Below are 22,752 nucleotides of genomic sequence, written 5' to 3'. Positions count from 1 at the left end.
ACCTCTGAGCCACCTGAAAAGACCCATCTGCATTTCCTTGATCTATGAGAAGTTCTGCCAGGGGACATTCATTTTACTAGCCAGCCGGTGACTTTAAGGGTGGGGCTACTACATGAAGAGCTCATTACTTTACCTTCAAAATCAGTAAATGCAGCACTCCTCGACCTACCCTGGCTGCAGCAACATCATCTTATCATAGAATTTGAAACTGGAGACATTAGCTCCTGGAGCACTTACTGTTTTCAAAACTGCTTACAACTAGTCTATTCTCTGCTACAACTTGCCTTGGTTGATATACCATCATTACCCAGGCTGCTAAGGACCTATGCATCCTTTTCTGACATACTCTGCATAAAACAGGCCAAGACCTTACCTCCTCACTGCCTGCATTATTATGCTATTAAACTCCTACAGGGGAAAATGCCATCCTGAGGGAGAATCTACCCATTGTCTATTCCCGAGACAGAGGCCATGTCTGATTACATTTAGGAAAACCTGAAATGAGGATTCATCCAGCCTTCTTCATGCCCTGCACAAGCTTGCTTCTTTTTTGTAGGGAAAAAGGATGGCTCCTTATGTTCTTGCTTAGACTACAGAAGATTGAATGCCATCACAGTCAAGAATACATACCCACTGCCCCTAGTTTACAAGCTGTTCGATTGGCTTCAGGGTGCTTCTATCTTTACAAAATTGAACCTCAGAGGGGCATGTAACATCATCAGAATCCATGAGGTTGACGAGTGGAAAACTGCCTTCAACACATGAGATAGGCACTGCTAGTACTTCGTAATGCCTTTTAGGTTGTGCAACCCCCTGCGGTTTTCCAAAACTTCGGAAATGACATCTTCCAGGATTTACTGTACTTGTGCAGGTGGTTTACCTTGATAACATTTTTATATACTCTTCCCTGCAAAAGCACTGCAGCCAGATGAAGACACCAGAGAATGGGCACCCGTGGCGATCTAGGCTTTCTTTCTAGAAGTGGATGCCTCCTCCATGGGCACAGGTGCTCAGTCTACACCCAACTGCAAGCTATTACCTTTTGCGATGGCTTTTTCAAAAAGTTCCTGCCTGCTGAAAGGAACTATATCATTGAAAATAGAGAATTACTCATCATAAAGTTAGCTCTGGAAGAATGGTGTCATTTCTTAGAAGGGGCTGCCCATCCAATCGCCATTTTTACTGATCACAAGAATCTTTTATACCTACAGATTGCCAAATGGCTCAACTCCTACCAGGCTAGGTGGTCCTTATTATTTGCTCGATTTGACTTTAGTCTCACCTGTCAACCAGTAGAGAAGAACACTAGAGCCGATGCTCTCTCTAGGTCCTTCGACTCGACTGACACAAAGAGGGAATCCAGATGCATCATTGATCCAGCTTAAGTCACCACCACATTTCCATCCTCAGTCGTGGACCCTCCAGGGAAAACAATGGTCTCAAAATATCTCTAAGAGGGCCCATGACTTGAAATTTTCTGGCCAGCAATGCATGTGCCAAGACCATGGAGCTCATCACACACAATTGGTGGTGGTCCAACTTCAGCAGAATCGTACGAAAGTACATAGCTTCCAATGAAAACTGCATCTGAAATAATATCTCTCGTCATAGTCTATGGAGCCTCATTCAGCCATTGTCCATACCAGAGAAACTCTGGATGCGTATTGCCATGGATTTTATCACTGATCTACCTTCCTTTGCTCTGAAGCTGGTTTAAAGTTATCCAGCTAACTTCGCTGGTTATAGCTGAAAATCGGCTTGGCGTGCATTTGTGTGGGGATCTGCAGATTCCCTAAGCAACATTTGCTAGATGGGGAATGGTTATAAAGAAAGACCACTGTTTGAAAGTTACTATTAGTGAGTACAGGGTGGAAGTAAGTCTTAAGAGTGCTGTTATTGCTTATAAATTGCTTGAGCTTTGTTTTGTTTATGATTGCATCAGAAATATTTTTTTAACAGACTTGGCAAACATTTGAAGAGATTACATTCATTGCCACTTATTTTTTTTAATCTCACTATCCTGTTACACAAATGACATTTCACCTACTATCTAGTGAATTTGTAATGCTGTAATCTTACAAGTCTGTAGCAACATGATACCATAGTTGCAAAATGTCATAGTAATATTAGAAATAATAAGATTTATGTCTAAAGATAAAATCACTGGGCTTTACCCAACCAAAGCTATACCTGTCAGGTCCCCAGTGATGGAGATAATAGAATCCACCCTTAAGAACCAAGATTTTCCATAGGATACAGTTCACCATATTTCTTCCTGGAGAAGGAATACATAAACTCTCCCAAGTATGGTACATGAGGCCCCATGATAATGTTATTAGGAGGATTTAATTAGGCCTGGCATTTTCTTCATGCTCCTTTGGGCTTTCAGCTCAATCAGGACTAGTCCTGGGATTTTGGCACTATGAGCCTTCATTTGTAACTTCTCTGCAGTCATTTCCACTCTATTTCATTTTCCCTCCCAACTCACCTTTTCCAGTCATTGTAGCAAAGGTCCTTGGTTAGGGGCCATGCAGCAGGCTCCTTTCAGAACTCTGTTATTACGGGCCATTAGATGTTGTTGTTGTGCGATGACTAAGAGGAGCTGTGAAACCCACCTTTGCAGTATCCCAAGCCCCAGTGGCCCAAGGAGCCGATGATGTTACTCAAGAATCCTTTGCATGTCCTTTGCATGACAGTACTGTGCACAGAGCCATTGGATTGGCCACAATATTAGGAGTTCTACTGAATACATTCAAAGAATCTAGTGATATAAGCATGCAAGAAGTACTTCTACTCAATCACATGAAATGTCTTTTTAGGAGTTAGCCTCCAAGCAAGATGAGATTTAAAAGTGAAAGAAAAAAAATGATTCCTCTAGTGAATTTCTTTCCTAAATATTGCAAATGCATTTTTGCAGCTCAGCTGAGACGCAAAAGAATACCTGTGGGTCTGGAGTAATTCCTACGGTCTTGAAGGCTGTCTAAATCCTCCAGTCATGCTAATTTTAATAGCCATTAGTGAAATTTCACATGTTTGCAAATCTGTTCTGCATCTTGCAGGTGATGGAGAAGGAAGAGTTGGAATTATCCTAACATTGGCCATGAATATCATGGGCACCTTGCAGTGGGCTGTAAACACAAGTATAGATGTGGACAGCTTGGTAAGTTTGAAAACTGGTTATTACTATTATTGCTTCTAAATCGGAAGATCCAGACAGTTCTCTCAGTGCAGTTTACTCACTCCAGTGGCTGCAGGATCTTTGCTTTGCAGAACCGAGCCTCTCCTGTGTAATGTATATATGTATGTTTGTCTATACTGTATCGATATAGTTGCAGATTTTATGATAAAGAGGTATGTACACTAAATGCTAGACTGAATTTTGCTAACTGATTTCATGGGAAGAGCTGATCCATATATTAGAAGATCTTAGAGCTGAAAAGCCTCAGACCATTAATCATGTAAGTATTATTTTAACAAGATCCTTAGAAAATTAGAATATTCAGCTGAGTAGCAGTTTTCAGATAGTTGGCGCGGGCAAGGGGGTGAACAATTGTGAACCTTGCGCATGCCGAGCCCATTCTGAGCCGCGCTGCCTTCCCCCCCCATCTCTACCCTCCACCCCACCTTCCCTTCCCTTTTCCTACATCCCCGCCTTTCCTCCCTACCTTTTTTGCCTTTTTTTTTGTTACAAAACTTACTTCAGCCGACTGCCAACACGCAATCCCTGGCACAGCAGCCATGTGGAGGCCTGTGGCCACGCCCCCACCCCACCTACAGACAACCCCTCCCAGCCCCATTTTGCAAGTCCCGGGACTTACACGCATCCCAGGGTTTTATATGTGTCGCCGGGCCTTTTGAAAATAGGTCCAGTGCGCGTATGACTATTTACGCACGTAACCCTTTGAAAATTCAGCCCATTAGTTTGATGTGTCTGATCACAATAAATACAACTATTCGCTGTCTGTTAGAAAATGAGGATCAAGCAGTACTCTGCTTATGCTGAAAGGTATAATAGAGGAAAAAAACCAGAAATGTATTTTTATTTATTTATGGCTATCTTATTCCCTATATATGAAAAACAGAAAGTGAAACAATTGTTCTAAGAGGATAATTGGTACTAACTTTTCACAATGAAAAACACCAACATGCATCCGTATCAAAACCATTCAATGACGCTAGTGTACTCATATCACTTCCTACTTGATCTGATGCTCATGACCATCATAATAGGCATCATCGTGATATCTGTCGCTTTAGAACTCTGCCTTATATTTAATCATAGGTCAGAATCTTTAAAGTGGTATAGAAAAAAAATGTTTTAAGCTTTTTAAATAACTGCAATTAAAATGTTCATTCATGAACTGCTTAACTTACTTGAAAGACACCGATTCTGCCATTAGACGATTAGTCGATGGTCGATTACCGCTAAACTTATTTTTCAGTATTCATTCTTTTCTGGTTATTCATGTGTCGATTCACCGCTTACACACACTGCTTATACTCTGGTCTCCCCACATGACACATGAATAACCAGAAAAGAATTCATTAATGATTGAATTCATGACATCTTATAACTTGGCGATTTATCTTATCAACATTGTGTGCAATTCTGTTAATAAGTATTGTGCTGACTATTATTAATTAGACTGACTTGTTTTTCCCAGTCTCAGTAAGTCTTTAGCTAGACAGGTCATAAAGGTGCAAAGCCGTATTCTGTTACACTCGGCATATATAAATGATAATGTAACTATCTTCTTTTTTAATTTTATTTTTATAATACTCAAACAAACAATGTCTGACGGCAATTTAGATTTTTTTATATTCTGCTTTTCAGCACTTCAAAGTATACATCAAAGCAGATTACATTCAGGTATTTCCCTATCCTCACAGGGTTTATAATCTAATTTTGTACTTGAGACAACAGAGAGTAAATTGACTTGCCCAAGGTCACAAGGAGTGACAGTGGGATTTAAACCCTGGTTTCCTTGAGTCATGGCCCTCTGCTCTAACTACTAGGATACTCCCCCAATTTAGCAAATACACAGGCCGATACAGTATAGTGCGTTCCGATGGAGCGCACTGTTAGCCTGCTCTTGGATGCGTGTTTTCCCTTACCCCTTATTCAGTAAGGGGAGGAAAACGCGCGTCCAACCTGCAGCATCTAATAGCGCCCTCAACATGCAATGCATGTTGATGGCCCTATTAGGTATGCGCGCGGGGTACAGAAAGTAAAATGTGCAGCCAAGCCGCATATTTTACTTTCAGAAATTAGCGGCGACCTTTGGGTCGGCGCTAATTTCTTCCGGCACCGGGAAAGTGCACAGAAAAGCAGTAAAAACTGCTTTTCTGTGCACTCTCCAACTTAATATCATAGCGATATTAAGTCGAAGGTCCCGAAAAGTAAAAAAAAAAAAAAAATTGAATTCGGCCTGCGGCTGTTGGGCCGAAAACCGGACGCTCAATTTTGCCGGCGTCCGGTTTCCGAGCCCGTTGCTGTCAGCGGGCTCGAGAACCGATGCCGGCAAAATTGAGCGTTGGCTGTCAAACCCGCTGACAGCTGCCGCTTCTGTCAAAAAGGAGGTGCTAGGGACGCGCTAGTGTCCCTAGCGCCTCCTTTTCCCCGTTTTTACCGCGTCACCTAATTTAAATACAGAATCGCGCGCACCGGTCCTTCGCCGGTGCGCGCACCGGGAGAGTGGGCGTTCATCCGCTCTCCCGCGGACTTTACTGTATCGGCCCGACAGTAAATAAAGGAAAGATGAAAACTCAAAACAGCAGCATTTACTGACACGTCTAGCAGATGACAATCTTGTGGGGGCTTAGGTGTCCGTAAACAGGTTTTTCAATGTGAATGGCTCTTCCATCTTCTCCTGAGCCTGCTCAGCCTCTGGTACCAGAAGAAGATTGATGGGAACCATTGATAAGGTCTTCGGTACAGTCTTGGTGTTTCTTTTAGGGGGTTTGTCTGTTGATTCTTGTTCAGATTTGCAACTGTTCTTCTAAACAGAGTACTGAATCATTATTTGTATGAGTGGTAAAGAACTGCTCTTAAGGTTTTATTTGAATTGTAATTTTTGGAAGTAAGAACTTTGTATATATACTGGCATTGTCATGCCTTTGAACAGAAAATCATACCCTAATTTATGAAGTTCCAAAATACCAACTTGCTCCCTCATATATTTATCAATTTTGAAAATGAAATACTTGGTTAATTAAAACTTTAATTCCTCTCTAATAAAGCTAGCAACTTCTTCCTTGAATAAACTAGCTTTGTAAAACTAGTTTATAAGGTGGAATAATACTGCTTGCACAGCTCTCAAAATATTGATATTATGTTCATGACAATGGTTGCAAAACTCATAATATGTCTTGTTTATAGCAACAGTGAAGTTGTATAAAATTGAAACTCTCTGTATACTCTCGTTTGATGGATGTCTTAAGCAAAATATGAAATTGTTTTTGATTATCTTTAATGCGAATAGCAGTGTTATGCTAAAAACATATCTTCTGGTTAGTATATGTCAGATGTCAAACTGCACTACTGCTTTCTAGTTGACTTTAACCCTTTTGTGTAAGTTCTAAGTACTAACAGTGAGCCGAGCTAAATGTCACAAGGAAAGATTTGAGAAATTAGACATTTGAAAAAGGTACATGATCCCTGAATCAAATGAATAAATTATGAAAAACATTAGTGAAATATATTCGTTCTATGCCCTTTGAGTTTTTCGGTTCCACCTGTCTTGAGCAATCAGTCATATAATTTGTATATGACCTTCTTTATTTATGGATGCACTTATATGGTGCATTTGATCACATTGTACTTAAAAATAATAATTCCAAGGTAAATATGGGATAAAAATAAGCCAAAATTGTCTTTATGGACATGGGATCCACAATGATATTTGCATCTGAAATGCTATGCAGTGCACTCTGAAACTTCTCCTAAATTAGTCTGTTTGTAGATATATATATATATATATATATATATATATATATAAAGAGAGAGAGAGAGAGATGGGGAAAAGGAAAAATAATTTGCATATTTAACCTTCTGCAGATATTCCTCCTCAAACTGTCTAAGGACCAATGGGCAATTCTATTGTACCAGTCCTGCATTTGCAAGTGAAGCTGTTATAGCGGCAGAAAGCCATGGGATCGTGTCCTTTCCTTTAGGTCGGTTGCAAAGGCAAAGAATTCCAGAAAGTTGGACTACTTCGTAAATGCATGCCCATGGGGTGCTCTGTTTCATGCGTGTACTTTGAAGATTTCAGCACCTTCCTGCATTGGGAGTTGTCTTGGCACATGGGCTTGACAGGAGTCGTTCATTACTTGGACAATTTTATTTTCATCGGATCTTGTGGTTCAGATGTGTCTCGATTTATTCGATGGCTTTCAGATAATGGCCAAAGATTTTGGTGTTCCACTGGCAGCGGACAAGATAGAACCACCAGCCGAGTTGCTTACTTTCCTCGGCATCGTGCGCGACACCATTCAAATGATGTCTAGGCTCCCAGCTGACAAAATGCAGAAGCTGTTTGAATTGATCTGAGGCGTTCGTCTGGCCCACAAGGTGACCTTGGCCACCATGCAATCCCTAATAGGGAGCCTGGCCTTCGTCTGCAGGGTCATCTCAATGGGGCGGGCATCCCTACACTGATTGATTAACGCTTCCTTGACAATAACTAAGAAGTACCACTACTTGCGAGTTACCCGCGCCTTGCAAGAGGATCTAGCAATATGGGAGGAATTCCTGATCCAATTCAATGGCACAGTAATGTGATTTTCCCCTCCTGTATCCAGTTTCGACTTGCAGCTATTCTCAGACGCTTCTGGAGGCATTGGCTTTGGCCTTTACTTTCAGGGGAGCTGGTGCGCTGAGCCTTAGCCTTCCGATTGGGTGGGCTTAGGGATCACGGCTAATATCACCTTCCTGGAATTTCCCAATAGTGGTAGCTCTCCACCTTTGGCAAGGGCAGCTAGCAAACAGAAAGGTGAGAAGTCCATCGAGGATCCCTCCAGGTTCCGAACACAAAATCAACCCGTCACACTACAGCAAGAGACCGGGCATTCTCGACAGCTGGACCTGCACTTTGGAACTCAATCCCCTCAGATCTCCGCCTAGAACCTTGCCTTCCAACTTTTCGCAAGAGACTAAAGACCTGGCTTTTAAACAAGCCTTCCCGGACAGTTCTTAACCACCTCCAGTTCATACAACAATGTCTCTTTATAGTAATGTAACTAATTATTAACTTATTTATATTTTGCCTTACAGTTCCTATCTCTCCCCACTCCCCCTTTCCGCTCTTCCAAGTTCTCTACCCCTGTTTTTTGTAACTGCCTCCCCCCCCTTGCACGAGTTTAGTTCTACTGTTCATTGCACCCTTGTTCTATGTAAACCGGCATGATGGACTTGTTCAGAATGCCGGTATATTAAAAAGTTAAATAAATAAATAAAAATAAATATTTTGGTGTGACAACCAAGCGGTCATACACGTAATCAATCGGCAGTCTGCTTGGTGTGCCCCCATTGCAGAACTCCTGAAGCTGATGGTTTTAAAGTACTTGCAGTTAAACATGTTGGCATGGGTGAGACACATCTCAGGCCTTCACAATGAGATTGCTGACTGCCCTTCTCGTTCTAAGTGGGAAGACTTCCGGAGACTTGCTCTGGAAGCCAAGGAGCAGGCAACGCTGATCCCTGCACACCTTTGGGACCATTGGGACCAGGATGTATTCAACCTGCTGCGGCAGTCGGTCATAAACCTTCCAATGGCAAGCATATCTAAGGAGATACAACGACGTCGTGAAATTCCTTGAAACCACCTCCCTGCCCAAGAGGCCTTGGTTCCTTTCGCACAAACTGGTGGAATACGTCATGCATGCCAAGCAGCGAGGTGTGTCCCGAGGCACAGTTCAGCCAACTTGGCAGGTTTCGCCTTCTTCATGAAGGCACAGGGCTTTCCCAAGGCCAACAAGGGACTTCGCCATCATACACATCCTGGCAGGCTGGGCCAGGCGTAATCCGCGAGCTCCAGATGTTGCATGACCCCAGTCTGCATGATTCATGTTGCTGGCTCTATGGCATGCTTTTAAACCTCGGTTGTTACTGACCACTTCAAACTGGTCCTCTTCCAAGCTGCCTTCTGCATTGTGTTCTTCACCGCATGTCGGGTGAGGTGAGCTGATTGCTGCAGCCAGTGCATAACACCAACTGTTCTGGTCTATGAGTTTGCGATGTTTCCCAACGCAAATGGAACTCGCTATCAAAATACGGAGATCCATGACCAATCAACTTGGTAGGGGGCAATCGGTCACATTAGCTCAAGTGGCGGGCTTGCCTACCTGCACGGTGGCCAGCGCTGCATGATACAGGATGGTCAGGCCCTCTGGGGGTGTACAATTCTTATTGCATGCTAACTCAATCCCACTGAGCAAATACCAGTTTAACGCTATCCTCAAGCGCACCTTGGAAGTAGCCAGTTTGAAACCGGAGCAGTTCAGGACCCACTCCTTCCAGAACAGGGCAGCCTCTAGCATAGCGGCATCTGGTTTGCAGGACACCACCATCCAGCGTATCGACAGATGGCGTTCCCCGGCGTATCTAACTTATATCAGGCAGGCAAGCGAAGTCCCACGTCCGATTGCACCGTAGGCGCTGGTTCTCACCACATATCCCACCAATGTGCTCTCCCATACCCCTGTGACATTGTCACCAATGCCTTATGTCTTTCAAGCCCTTGTTGGCGGTGTCAAGAAATATGGATCGTGGGACATTCTTTTGTATTTTGGATGGAAAAGTGGGCCAGGAGAAATACCCTCGGTTGGCAGCTGGGCGTCACACCAAGGGACGGCATAGTGCGATAGCTGGGTCACATGGGCATGAGTTGGGATCAGCTTTTTCCCCTGATACGACAGCAATTGACAAAGTTCGCCCCTCTGGAGGTACTGGTCATATACCTGGGAGGCAATGACTTGGGGATAACGCTCAGACGCCTGCTGTTAGAAAATATGAAGAGTGACATCACTGTCATCCTGTTCTTAAATGCCCAGTACTACGCTCATCTGGTCTGAAATTATCCCTCGCCACCAGTTTCTTGACTCGCGACTCTGGATATGCTGGATGAAGAAACTAAACAAGCAGATTGGGACATTTGTTGAGTGCCAGGGTGGCCTGCCCATAAGACATCACGTCTGGATGTGCGTAGATTGCTTGGCACTGTTTTATAACAATGGAGTGCATGTTTCAGATATGGGACAGGATCTACTCTTGGCCAACTTGAAATGTGCCATATACAGAGTCCTGATGGTTTCTAGCCCTCACCTAAAAGGTGTTATGGCCGCCAGCCGCGGCAGTCCACGACCGGGGCTGACTGTCATGGCTGCCGGCTGCGGCGGTCCGCGGCCGGGACCTAACACTCACCCGCCGCGTTGGGGCTCCACAGAGGCTCCTGCTGGTGCAGAGAGCCTCACACGACGTTCTCCACGCGGCCGGGGCCACTGTGCGGCCGGCCGCAGGCCTCTGACTCCTGCCATGGCTCCGCCCCCTTCTCAACATCACTAGGGCCACACGCGCGCGGCTGAAGACAGCATTTAAAGGGGCCACGACAGGAAGTGTCGTGGCTCCCTTCTGAAGCACTTCCTCCTGAGTTTGGTATTTAAAGGCAAGGTCTGCTCCTCAGACCTTGCCTTAGTATTGAGGTCTTGCTTGGTTCCTGTGTTCCTGGTATCCTGGTTCTTCGTCCCGCTTCTGCTCTGTCCTCCTCGTTGGATTGATTCTTTTGGACCCCGACCACTGGACTGGCTTTGGACCGTGCTTTGGACTTCGACCCTTGGACTGGCTTCAGATCACGCTTTGGACTTCGACCCTTGGACTGGCTTCGGATCACGCTTCGGACTTCGACCCTTGGACTGGCTTTGGACCGCTCTCTGGATATCGACCCTTGGACTGGCTTTGGACCACGCTCTGGTCTCCGACCCCTGGACTGGCTGCGGACTGCTCATTGGACTCTGAGTCTTGGACCGGCTTTTGGATTTTCTTCAACTTCTCTACAGAGACTATTTACGACCTGCTGGAGGCGCCAGCCGTCTGGAACCCACGGCCTGCAGGAGGCGCCTGCATCCAGACCATCTTCTATCTTCAGGGAGTTGCCTAAGTCCCAGCGGCCGTGTCCCTACGGGCTCCTCCCTGGGGGGATCACGTGCTTCCAGGGTGAAGTCTGAGCTACATCTACAGCAGGCCTCGCCATCTGACGGTAGAGACCGACGAGGAGTTCTCCCCTTGACAGCAGTACAGACTCTACCTCAGAACAAGGGTCCACATTCCAGGTACTAACAGAATACTAAGGCCATGGATCCGGCAGAGGCCTCAGCCCGGCAGGCTATTCCCGGATTAGCCCAGAAGGTCGTGGAACAACAGAGTATCTTCGAATCCATGGCAGCTTCTTTAGAAAGACTTAACGCCTGGATGGACTCTATGATGGCAGCTCAGGCTGTTCCGCCACCCGTACCTCCAATTGTACAGAGTAATACTCGGACTGTGATTCCTCTACCTACTCCTCCACGCTACGCTGGAGACTCTCGATCATGTCAAGGATTTCTTGACCAGTGCAGTATGCACTTCCATCTGCAAGCTTACTTGTTTCCAGACGATCTCACCAAGACCACATACATCCTGTCCTTATTGGAGGGTAAGGCTCTTGCATGGGCTTCTCCATACTGGCATCAGGCAGATCCAGTCCTACGAGATCTGTCTAAATTCCTCGAACTATTTCAAGCTGTGTTCGACGATCCAGGGAGACAAGTAGTCGCGGGCTCCAAACTTCTACAATTTCGACAAGGAGGGAGGCCGTTGGCTGATTATACCGTTGAATTCAGGACCCTGGCATCTGAACTCCATTGTGAGGAGAATTGTCTTCGATCCATATTTCTTGAAGGCCTGTCACCCAGAATAAAGGACGAGATGGCAGCCCGAGAGTTACTGCAATCCTTGGACGCTATCATAGAGTTAGTGACCCGAATCGATCGGCGGCTACAAGAGAGAGCACGGGAAGGATCTAATACGAGGAAGCACATAACAGGTGCCGCTTCTCCTCGCTCGGTCCCAGCATCACAAGCTGCTCCTAAACCTGAAGGAGCTACTGAAGAACCCATGCAGTTGGGTCGGGGTCCACTTTTGCCAGAAGAAAGACTAAGACGCCGTAAAACTGGACTTTGCCTTTACTGCAGAGAAGCGCGTTGTCCAACACGTCCGGGAAACTCCAAAGCCTAGGCTCCATCGGGGGAGTAACCCTAGGCATCACCTCTCCGGCTCCCCCACTCACTTTGCATGTTTCCCTGGGATTTGAAGAACATCGCTTCTCCGCACTAGCCTTAGTAGACTCCGGAGCTGGTGGAAATTTTATTCTCCAAGATGTGGTCAAACAATTACACATTCCCACGTGCCTATGTCCAAAGCCGTTGATTATCTCCTCCATCCATGGAGATCCCCTGCCGGGGAGGATAACTCATCACACCGTTCCGATGGAATGCCACATTTCTCCGAACCATTCCGAAAGCATCTCTTTCTACGTCATTCAGAGAGCTATTCACCCCATAGTCCTGGGCATTCCATGGTTACAGCAGCACAACCCACAGTTCGATTGGACATCTTTGAAACTGATCAGCTGGGGACCAAATTGTCCGAGGACTTGTACCTCCGGATCCAATTCATCATGTAGCTTCATCTGCACTTCTCGATTGGAGGGTCTGCCGTTTCCGTATCAGCAATTTTCTGACGTTTTCTCCAAAAAGGCTGCGGACATTTTGACTCCACATCGGGAGTATGATTGCAGCATCAATCTGATTCCTGGCACCACCCCGCCTCGGGGAAGGGTTTATCCATTATCTGCTCTGGAGACCATGTCGGAGTATATTAAGGACAATCTACAGAAAGGTTTCATCAGACGCTCCAAATCTCCAGCTGGGGCTGGTTTCTTTGAAAAAAAGATGGGACTCTGCGTCCATGCATAGACTTCCGTGGGCTTAACGCCATTGCTATCAAGGACCGGTATCCGTTACCACTTATAGCGGAACTCTTTGACCGTTTACAAGGAGCCCAGATTTTCTCAAAATTAGATCTTCGAGGAGCATATAATCTCGTCAAGATTCGAGAAGGGGATGAGTGGAAGATTTGGGGAAACAAGTCATTTCTATTCAGCACATTCAAGAAACTTTAATAAAATCTGATATTTCTCAATCAAAGAAGATAGAAAATTTAGAAAATTCTCTTTGCTATTTAAATCTTCAAATTCTTAATTTTCTTCAATTTAAGCTAATGTCACCTATTGATATGTTTAAAAAATATATACTCGAAATTCTTAAAATTCCTGTGGAAGCTACACCTACTATTGCTAAAGCTTATATGATAAAATCTATTCAAGCTAATACATCTGGCCAACTTCAACATATGGATCCTGACTTGACTCAGTTATTGGAATCATCTACAGAACTCTCTATTACTCAACGTGGGAATCTATTCATTTCCTTTGTTTTCTCTCAAGATAGAGACTTTGTTCTCAGAGCTTTTTTTCATCATTGAATATCTTCTTTTTATGGTTATCAGGTCTGGATCTATCGAGACATTACTCGCAATACTCAGGAACATCATAAAACATTTCTATGTATGCGTTCTGATACTATAGTGCTAGGCGCAAAGTTTTCTTTCAGATTTAGGATTGAGATTTATCTGCTTTTAGCCTGATAAGTTACATCTCTATCTTGATGCACATACCCAAACTAAGGGGGTCATTTTCAAAAGGGATCGCACGCAAAAAGGGGCGGGTTCTGAGTAGCGTCCGCACCAGAAGGGGAGGAGTCGGGGCGGCACCAGGGTGGACGCCGCAAAGACGTCGCTGATGGTGAAACGGTAAGGGACCTTTTATGATGGCGCTATTGGGTGCGAAAGCCGGCAGTGATAGCACGATGGAGGTGTGATCGCTGCCGGCTTTCGCAGGCCCGCCCCTGCTTCGCCAACCCACCCCCGTTACCGCCGGATTTTCTAAGGTCTGCGACCTTAGAAATTCCAGGCCTAAGTCTACTTAACTGTATGTTAATTTCGTCGGAACTAGATTATACACTCAACACTGCCTCTCTTTTTCTTAATTTACTTTTGAAATTAATTGCTCTTTTATTTCTTTCCTATTTTCTTGAGTCTCCCAAATTTCTTATTATGTTTTTTATGAGACTTTATTTTCATACATTGCCTTTTCCTTTTTATCTTATATCTACTTTATAATTCTCAAATGGCTGTAAACTTCGTCTCATGTTTATTTCTTACAAGTTTTTCACTTGTATGTATCTTGAAATTTCAATAAATAAAAAGTAAAAAAAAAAGTAGCATACAAATAATGAAATAAAAAATGTAAATGTAAGAAGTTACAGAGAGCAAGGACATTAATTAATTTTATTTCACCACAAAACAACTTTTGTCTAAAACAGAAACATGTATAGTAAGGTAGCACAGAAATATGGAAATGTACATTTTTTTTCCAGCATTTCTGCTACTGCTAATTCCTTTTGATGTCTATTCTGCAAAATTCTTGAATTATGCAAATAGTCAAATATCTGGAAAAACATACTCTAGAGCAATTTAATGTATACTACAGTAAATATGTTTAAACCAGCTTAGGCAATATTTAAATCTGTTTTATGTTTTAGTTTAAATATGTATTAATTTCTTTGTTGTATCAATAAGTTGCTTATTCTAAAAAGAATCTGATGCCATTTAGCCCAATCGTTGTTGTTCACCCAAAAGTCAAGGACTCCTTACTGACTATGAAGATTTACTTCTTTATTAAATTTAAAGCATAGAGGTCATTGTATGTACCTTAGGAATAGTCATACAATTCATTCCCCTTCTCACTATATTGAGAGCTCCATATCCTTGTCCATAATTTTATCAGTTTTTCACTAGATGGAAAAGATTCACTTAATGATTTTAGAAACGTGGAAAAATGTAAAATATTAGAAATTAAGATAATCAGACACTGACACAACAAAACAGGGCTTGATAAGGATATTTACTTTCTCATCCATGATCAGATTTAGGCCCTTTGAACTATAGAGTTCTGCCATTACTGTGACATCTGTCAACCCCTTCCCTTTTTACTGAGCAGTAATGGCATATGCAGACAGCCTAGTTCTGTATCTGTTTGAAACAAGCAGTGTACTATTTCTTCATTGACCTGATGAAGAGCGCATAGCTCCCGAAAACTAGTCATAGATATACTGTGTTAGTCCAATAACAGGTATTGCTTGCTTATTTATTTATTTATTTGTTCTGTTTTATATACCATCATTCGGTGCAGCCATCCTAACAGTTTACAAGAATATAACTTCTTTGACCCTTATTTCACTATATGGTCGAAGTGTGCTTCTTACTTACCGGTCTTGGGAGCCCTATTAGTCTTCTGTTTTGTGCATCACATGCAAAAGTTTTGGGCTCACCTTATTTTTTAATCTCCCTTCCATGTTCATGTCAGTAGGTCAACATTTTCAATCACAAAACTGATAATCAACTTTTCAGTGCATCCCAATTTCAGTCCTATGGATTCTTAGGAGCATTTCTTAACATTGGGTCACATTTCATATTGTGCAACATGTGATTTAAAACAGAAATTTGGGGGGACTTCCAGGATGACGTCACCAGAGGCGGCAGGGTAAAGAAAAGCTCCGGACCCTCTCACCCACCATCGGCTCTCATCCCCCCAGGGTGAAATTCGTTTTCAGCAATTTTTTACCTGCAGAGGGGCAGCATGATGTGGGCTACTGAATCGCTGCAGTTTGAGGCGAAAATGAGCAGTTAATGACTGGATATGAGCCTGAGAAGCTGGCAACCTTCCTCCCTGCTAACTGTAAGCTACTTCCGGTTCCCATCGCCTGTATCCGCCGCCATCCACGCGTTTAACTCTTGAATTTTCATTTCTTCTTGTGCAGAGGATAAAGAGGACACTTGTGGCTATCAAATCGCTGCAATTTGAGGCGGAAACGAGGGTCTAGGAGCCCGGGATGAGGCAAAGATCAGCGCGTACTGCACATACTCAGCAGGCAAACGTGGCCAAAATGGCTGCCAGGGGGGGATCTTAAAGCTACAGTAACAGAAGTTTCAGAGGAGGCTCTCATTAAGATATCAGCTAGGTTTGCTGAGGCATTAGAAACTATACTCTCAAATATACAATCCTCTCTACAGATCTCTATGGAAGAGGTTAAGGCTGCTGTAGAAGGGCAGGCTAAAAGGCTTGATGAAGCTGAGCTAAGATTGTCTGCCCAAGAAGACAGGTTACACACTGTGGAACAACAAGTACAAGCTCTGTCTGCAGCAAATACATCCTTGTTAGACCTCTTAGATGCTCAAGAGAATAGAAACCGGCGGAATAATATTAAGATCATCGGACTTCCCGAATCTGTCTCTGAAATTGGCTACCGGATCAATTGGGGTCTGACTTTAACTTCTGGCCGCTTGCGCTGTGAACGGGTACATCGGATGGGGCCGCCCAGGGATGCTGCAAGCAAGCTACCTTTGCCCTGTCACATGGTAAGGGCAAAGGGCCATCGGCGCCATTTTTGTTAGCGCAGCTGATAGCGTGGGAACGGGAGATCGCTGCCTGCGGCCCCCCTGGACCACCAGGTATGTGTAAAAAGTTTTTTTGGGGGGGGGGTCGGGAGAGTGGGGGAGGCTATGGGGGTAATTTGAAAGGGTCGGGGTGGGGTTTTTTTATCGGCGCGGGCCTCACTAAAAAAAATTAGTGATGTGAATTGGAATCGGAACCGATTCCAATTCACATCTCATAACGATCAGATTTCCCCCCCCCCCAGCCGAACCCGATCGTTAAAATGATCAGGCACACGATTCACATCCCTAATGTTTTTCAATAGCTCTTATTTAAGTATCTGTTGTTTTAATCAGTTATCACTGTACTCATTTTTACAACTTAACCACCGTCATATAAGAGAAACAGTCAGTTTATGAGGTAGAACATATGCTTATAAACACATTGACACCACAACAGTAATACTTAAAATTAGCATATAAAATGTTTGCCATTGTGTTTGTAAAAACAAGTGTGTAGATATTAAAATCACAACAACATAATATTTGAATAGGTCTTTGAAGGAGGTGACTCAGAACAGCAGCAAAGAATACGAAAAGCGGTTTAATTACAATACAAAGCACGATGTGTTTTGTTATGGCACATTATGTCCATCCTAATAGCAATTCATTAGTGAGATATGCAAACAAAATATCAAAGAAGGTGTGAGAAAATAGACACATGCCTCTCTATAGAACATACAATGTCAAAGACTTCCCAACCTTGTGGCAGTTAATGCAAGCAATAAATCTTACGTTACTTGCCACAGCCATTTTTTGCACAAGTTTTTGCTTGATCACATTTTTCTCTGGAATTTCTCACCCCCTATCAGAACTTACCAAACATTAAAATCTTGAGCAAAAGACATTCAAACTAACATAGAACTTCTTTTCTTTTTGCATTAATTTTGCTTTGTCCTTAAATATGGTCTTTAATCTCCCACAGCTGTGTTCTGAAGGAACTAAAAAATGAAATTTCAGATCTATTAGTTAAAATTTGTAACTTATAAATAAACTCATCCATTGTACCTGAAGACTGGAGGGTGGCTAATGTAATCCCAATAATAAAAAACAGGGCTCCGGGGGAAATCAGGGAAACTATAGACCTGTGAGTCTGCCTTCAGTGCCGGGAAAAATAGTGGAAACTATTCTAAAGATCAAAATCACAGAGCATATAGAAAGACATGGTTTAATAGAACACATTCAGCATGGATTTACCTAAGGCAAGTCTTGCCTCACAAATCAGCTTCATGTTTTTGAAAGGTTTAATAAAAATGTGGATAAAGGTGAACCAGTAGATGTAATATATTTGTCTAGAGCCTTCTGAAAATCCAAAGTCCCTCATGAGAGGCTTCTAAGAAAACTAAAAAGTCATGGGATAGGAGGTGTCATTTTGTGGATTATAAACTGGTTAAAAAACAGGAAACAGACAGTAGGATTAAATGGTCAATTTTCTCAATGGAAAAGAGTAAACACTGGAGTGCCTCAGGGATCTGAACTTGGACCGGTGCTTTTCAATATATTTATAAATCATCTGGAAAGGAATAAGCTGAGTGATGTAATCAAATATGCAGATAATACAAAATTATTCAGAATAGTTAAATCACAAATGGATTGTGATAAATTGCAGGAGAACCTTGTGAGACTGGAAGATTGGACATCCAAATGGCAGTTGAAATTTAATCTGGACAACTGCAAGGTGATGCATATAGGGAAAAAGAATCCATGCTATAGTTACACGATGTATCGTTCCATATAAGGAGCTACCACTCAGGAAAAAGATCTAAGCATCATAGTGGATAATACATTGAAATCGTCGACTCAGTTTACGGCAGCAGTCAAAAAAGCAAAAGGAATGTTAGGAATTATTAGCAAGGGAATGGTGAATAAAACAGAAAATATCATAATGCCTTGTAATGCTCCGTGGTGAGACTGCACCCTTGAGTACTGTGTACAATTCTGGTCACCGCATCTCAAAAAAGATATACTTGTGATGGAGAAGATACAGCGAAGGGCAATCAAAATGCAAAGGGGATGGAATAGCTCCCCTTTGAGGAAAGGCTAAAGAGGTTAGGGCTGTTCAGCTTGGAGAAGAGATGGCTGAGGGGGGATATGATAGAGGTCTTTAAAATAATGAGAGGTCTAGAACAGGTATATGTGAATCGGTTATTTACTCTTTTGGATAATAGAAGGACTAGGGGGTCACTCCATGAAGTTAGCAAGAGCACTTTTAAAGCTGATTAGAGAAAATTCTTTTTCACTCAATGTACAATTAAGCTCTGGAAATTGTTGCCAGAAGATGTGGTTAGTGCAGTTAGTATAGCTGGGTTTAAAAAAGGTTTGGATGAGATCCAAGATGGCGCTGAACTGAAAGGACGCAGCGTTTGGTGCTCCCACATCGGACTGTCAGAAAACTTTTCCTCACCATGCTAACGGGTTGAAGATATGCCTCATGCTAAAAGAAAAGGCAGGATAAAGGGAGGTTACCTCGGGCACCACTACTCCAGCCTTGATGCAGACGATGATAGCGGGGTTCTACACGCTGGCAGGAAGAACTCCAGAGAATCCCGTGCTTGCAGCAACTGTTGAGCAGACAGCATTGCCTATGGGTGAAACATCCCTAGCCCTGGAGCGCCGTTGACACCCTCCCTCCCCAGCAAGCTCAAACTCACCCTACAACAGACACCGCTGCACGGAGTGAGAACATCGGAGGTGAGCATTGCTGGGGACACCATAGGCCTTGTTCTCGACTCCCCTTCAGTCGCATCTACCCCATTGGGGGGAGGGGTACCCTCAGTAGGCGTCCGAGCCGAAGGAGGGGAAGGAACTAACCCTGGGAAGGTGCCTGAGATGTCCAGAACCTCTGAAGAGTTAAATGTTGTGGTTAACCAGGTTTTTATCCAGTATTAAAACCTTTGGAAAAGCCTAATAATATCACATTGGAATCTCTTTGGTTTGCTATCTCAACGTTGCAAAATTCACTGACGTCTATAACAGAAGTTTTGAAAGGTACAAGAGATTCTTTTGAAAATGTAAAATTAGTAGTGAATGGACATAATGAGAAAATAACAAAAGTAGAAGAAAAAATGGAGAATTTAAGCACAGTTCAGAATGAGATCATAAAAGGTGAAACAGTATTAAACAGAAGAATTGAAATCCTTGAAAACTAATTTAGGAGTAATAATATCAGGATATTTAATTTTCCTAAATGCAAATTAATTTCAGCAAAAGAACAGTTCAAAAGTTATTTAAGGAAAAACTTAATGATACCAGCTGAAGAACAACTAAAGATAAGTAAAGCCTACTTTGTATCAGGGCTGTAAGAGGGAAATGAAATACAAAAGGAAACTACTGAAAATATTCTGAATATTACAGATTTCTTAGAAACTCTGCAAGAAGAACAAGTTGAAGGAAGAGGCACATTATTGGTTAAACTTTTGTTACCTATGGACAGAGATAGTATCATTAAAAAATGTCTTCAAAAGCGTTCCATTCCTTATCTTAACCAGAAAATCTGGATATACCCAGATGTTTCAAAAGAAACTCAAAGAAAAAAAAAATTACTTAATGTGATACCTCAGGCCAGACAACATGGAGCATTGGTGACTTTGAGATTCCTGTGCAAATGTGTGCTGATAACTGGAGGAAATAGATATATAAATTACAAGTTCTTAAAAAGCTTAGACCACTCCTCCACCTACACGACTTCCGCACGGTTCTCCAAGCTACCCTATTCTCAAAAATCGATTATTGCAATTACCTCCTCCTAGGCCTCCCCACAACCACCACTAGATCTCTACAGATGCTCCAGAATGCCGCCGCAAGGATCCTAACCAATTCTAACCGAGGAGACCATGTCACACCCATTCTAAGGAATTTACACTGGCTTCCCATTAACTTCAGAATCCTTCACAAAGCCCCCACCATTATACACAAAACCATCCACAATCAGTCCTCACTTGAACTAGATATCCCTCTTCGCCTACACACCTCCACCAGACCAGTTAGAGCAGCGTACAAAGTTACCCTCCACGCTCCCCCCACCAAGTCCTCTCTCCACGCATCCATAAGGAAACGTGCTTTCTCCACAGCCGGACCTTCTCAATGGAATGCTCTACCCTCAGATCTACTCCAAGAACAATGCCCATTGACTTTCAAGAAAAAACTTAAGACTTGGCTTTTTAAACAAGCGTTTCCTTAAAAGGCTGCAGGATTTTCACTGACTCGCGATGCGGCTCGGCCTTTAATACCGTGTTGTAATCATTAAAACCATCCCTGTGCTCAGCCTCCCCCCCCCCCCCCCCACCTTACTCCTACCTGACAACCCTCTTGTCTACCCCTCTTAAGTGTGTATCTTCATGTTTGCATTGTTCCTTTGCGGTGTACCCCTTCCCCCACCCTACTCTTCCCAACCCGGTTTACCTGGCACTAATCTCTTGATACCACAGCTCTTGATACATAAGAAATAAGTTAATTTGTTTTTATCCCTTGTTCCTTTGAATCTTGCTCACGTTTTTACCCTCGTTATCCACTTGTTATTACCCATTCTAGGTTGTTCTGTTCAAGGTTGCCTCACCAAGGTCATTACCCATTTTACTGGCCAAGTTATTACCCCCTGTTTGATGTACTTCACCCATGTTTGATGTAAACCGATGTGATATGACTTGTCATGAACGTCGGTATAAAAAAAGAATTAAATAAAATAAATAAATATATTCTATGTTCCTGAACAATTGGAAAATTTTGTTCAAACACATCAATGGACTCCAGACACAGAACAGGGTCAAACAACGCCTGGTTAGCTTACAAATGATTAAAATAATTAAACTGCCTTACTTTCTCTGTTTCTGGTAATTAAGTGAAATGGATATTGCTCTATATTAATCTTGGATCTCCATAACTAGTATATAAGTAAAAACTATAGGCAGTATGCTTGATTATTCTTCTAGTTTGCTATTAAGAATTTGTCGTCTTTAGTAAAAATGTATATGTGCATTTAAATAGCTATATATTGTTTATTATATTGAAAACACGTTCTATCTATATTGTCAGGCACCTGAATTGATGTCTGTGTAATTTTGAAAAATTTGCAAAATTAAAAATAATAAAAAAAAAGGTTTGGATAAGTTCTTGGAGGAAAAGTCCATTAACTGCTATTAATCAAGTTGACTTAAGCGTAGATTTTAAAATATACATGCGCGGTTCCCGGTGCATGCACGTGGACACGCGGGGTGTTTAGGTAATGGAGTCTAGTTAGTTGAATAACTTATTCAGCTGTTGGGAGAAGAAGGGTTAAAGTTATCCTGGAATGTGTTCCTGCATAACTTTACCTTTAACTGGCTTTATTCAAAGGGCATCACCAGATACTTGCTGATGCTATTAATAAAAACAAAAAATGTTGTGGGGCAGGCCTGTCAGCCCAATCTCCCCAAAACCCAAGTGAAACACATAATGCCCCTGGCAGTCGAGCCTCCCCCCCCCCCCCCTTAGTCCCCTAAAATAATACTTAAAGGTAGTGGGCCTTTAGGCCTTAACTCCTGCCTTCCCCTCCCCTCTCCCCCCAAAATTGCAGAACTGAATATTAAGTAATGCTCTGGTAATCCCAATCTCCCCCCCCCCCACCCCCATCCTGAACTTTTCTGCACCACCTATAATCTCCCATACCTCTAACAGGTGCCAGGAGCTGGGAAGAAGTGCCCAGCTCTAAATGTCTAGCATTTTTGACAGCAACACTAGTCAAGTCAGAATATTGAATCTATGGCACCATGAACCATTTTTCTGCATCTGCTCTGCATTTCACCCTCTCCCATCCAGTTCCCATCTGTAGTTATGGGATACAGGTTGATTTAATAGAAGTGCGCTTCTGACTAATTAGTTGGTGTCAGTCCCAGCCGTTTCTCAAAATTATCTCCTTTCCAATGTCTGTAAAACCTGTCCCCACAGCATTCTCAGCCCCTGCTGCCTGAGAAACAGTAGTGGGATTCAGAAATTGAAGTTAGGTGTCTTGCTGCTGCAGTGTATATAGCAAGCTAGCCAATATATTTTCTTTTACACTAGTGGGGTTTAACATTGTCATGATGATGATGATATCATCATATTGAGAACTGCACTTTGGAAATACTTCAGTG

General features: G+C 42.9%; 1 protein-coding gene across 1 annotated transcript in view; it reads left to right on the top strand.

Annotated features, from left to right (window-relative positions):
- The window catches only part of CFTR (CF transmembrane conductance regulator), a 575,903-nt gene that overhangs the window by 384,968 nt on the left and 168,183 nt on the right, over positions 1-22,752 (top strand). The window contains exon 21 of the mRNA XM_029615983.1: positions 3,060-3,160. Within this exon, the coding sequence (XP_029471843.1) occupies positions 3,060-3,160 (101 nt within the window). The remainder of the gene's footprint in view (positions 1-3,059; positions 3,161-22,752) is intronic.

Source organism: Rhinatrema bivittatum, chromosome 9, assembly GCF_901001135.1.
Source record: "Rhinatrema bivittatum chromosome 9, aRhiBiv1.1, whole genome shotgun sequence".
NCBI classification, from domain to species: domain Eukaryota; kingdom Metazoa; phylum Chordata; class Amphibia; order Gymnophiona; family Rhinatrematidae; genus Rhinatrema; species Rhinatrema bivittatum.
This window is presented reverse-complemented; position numbering and strand designations above follow the sequence as displayed.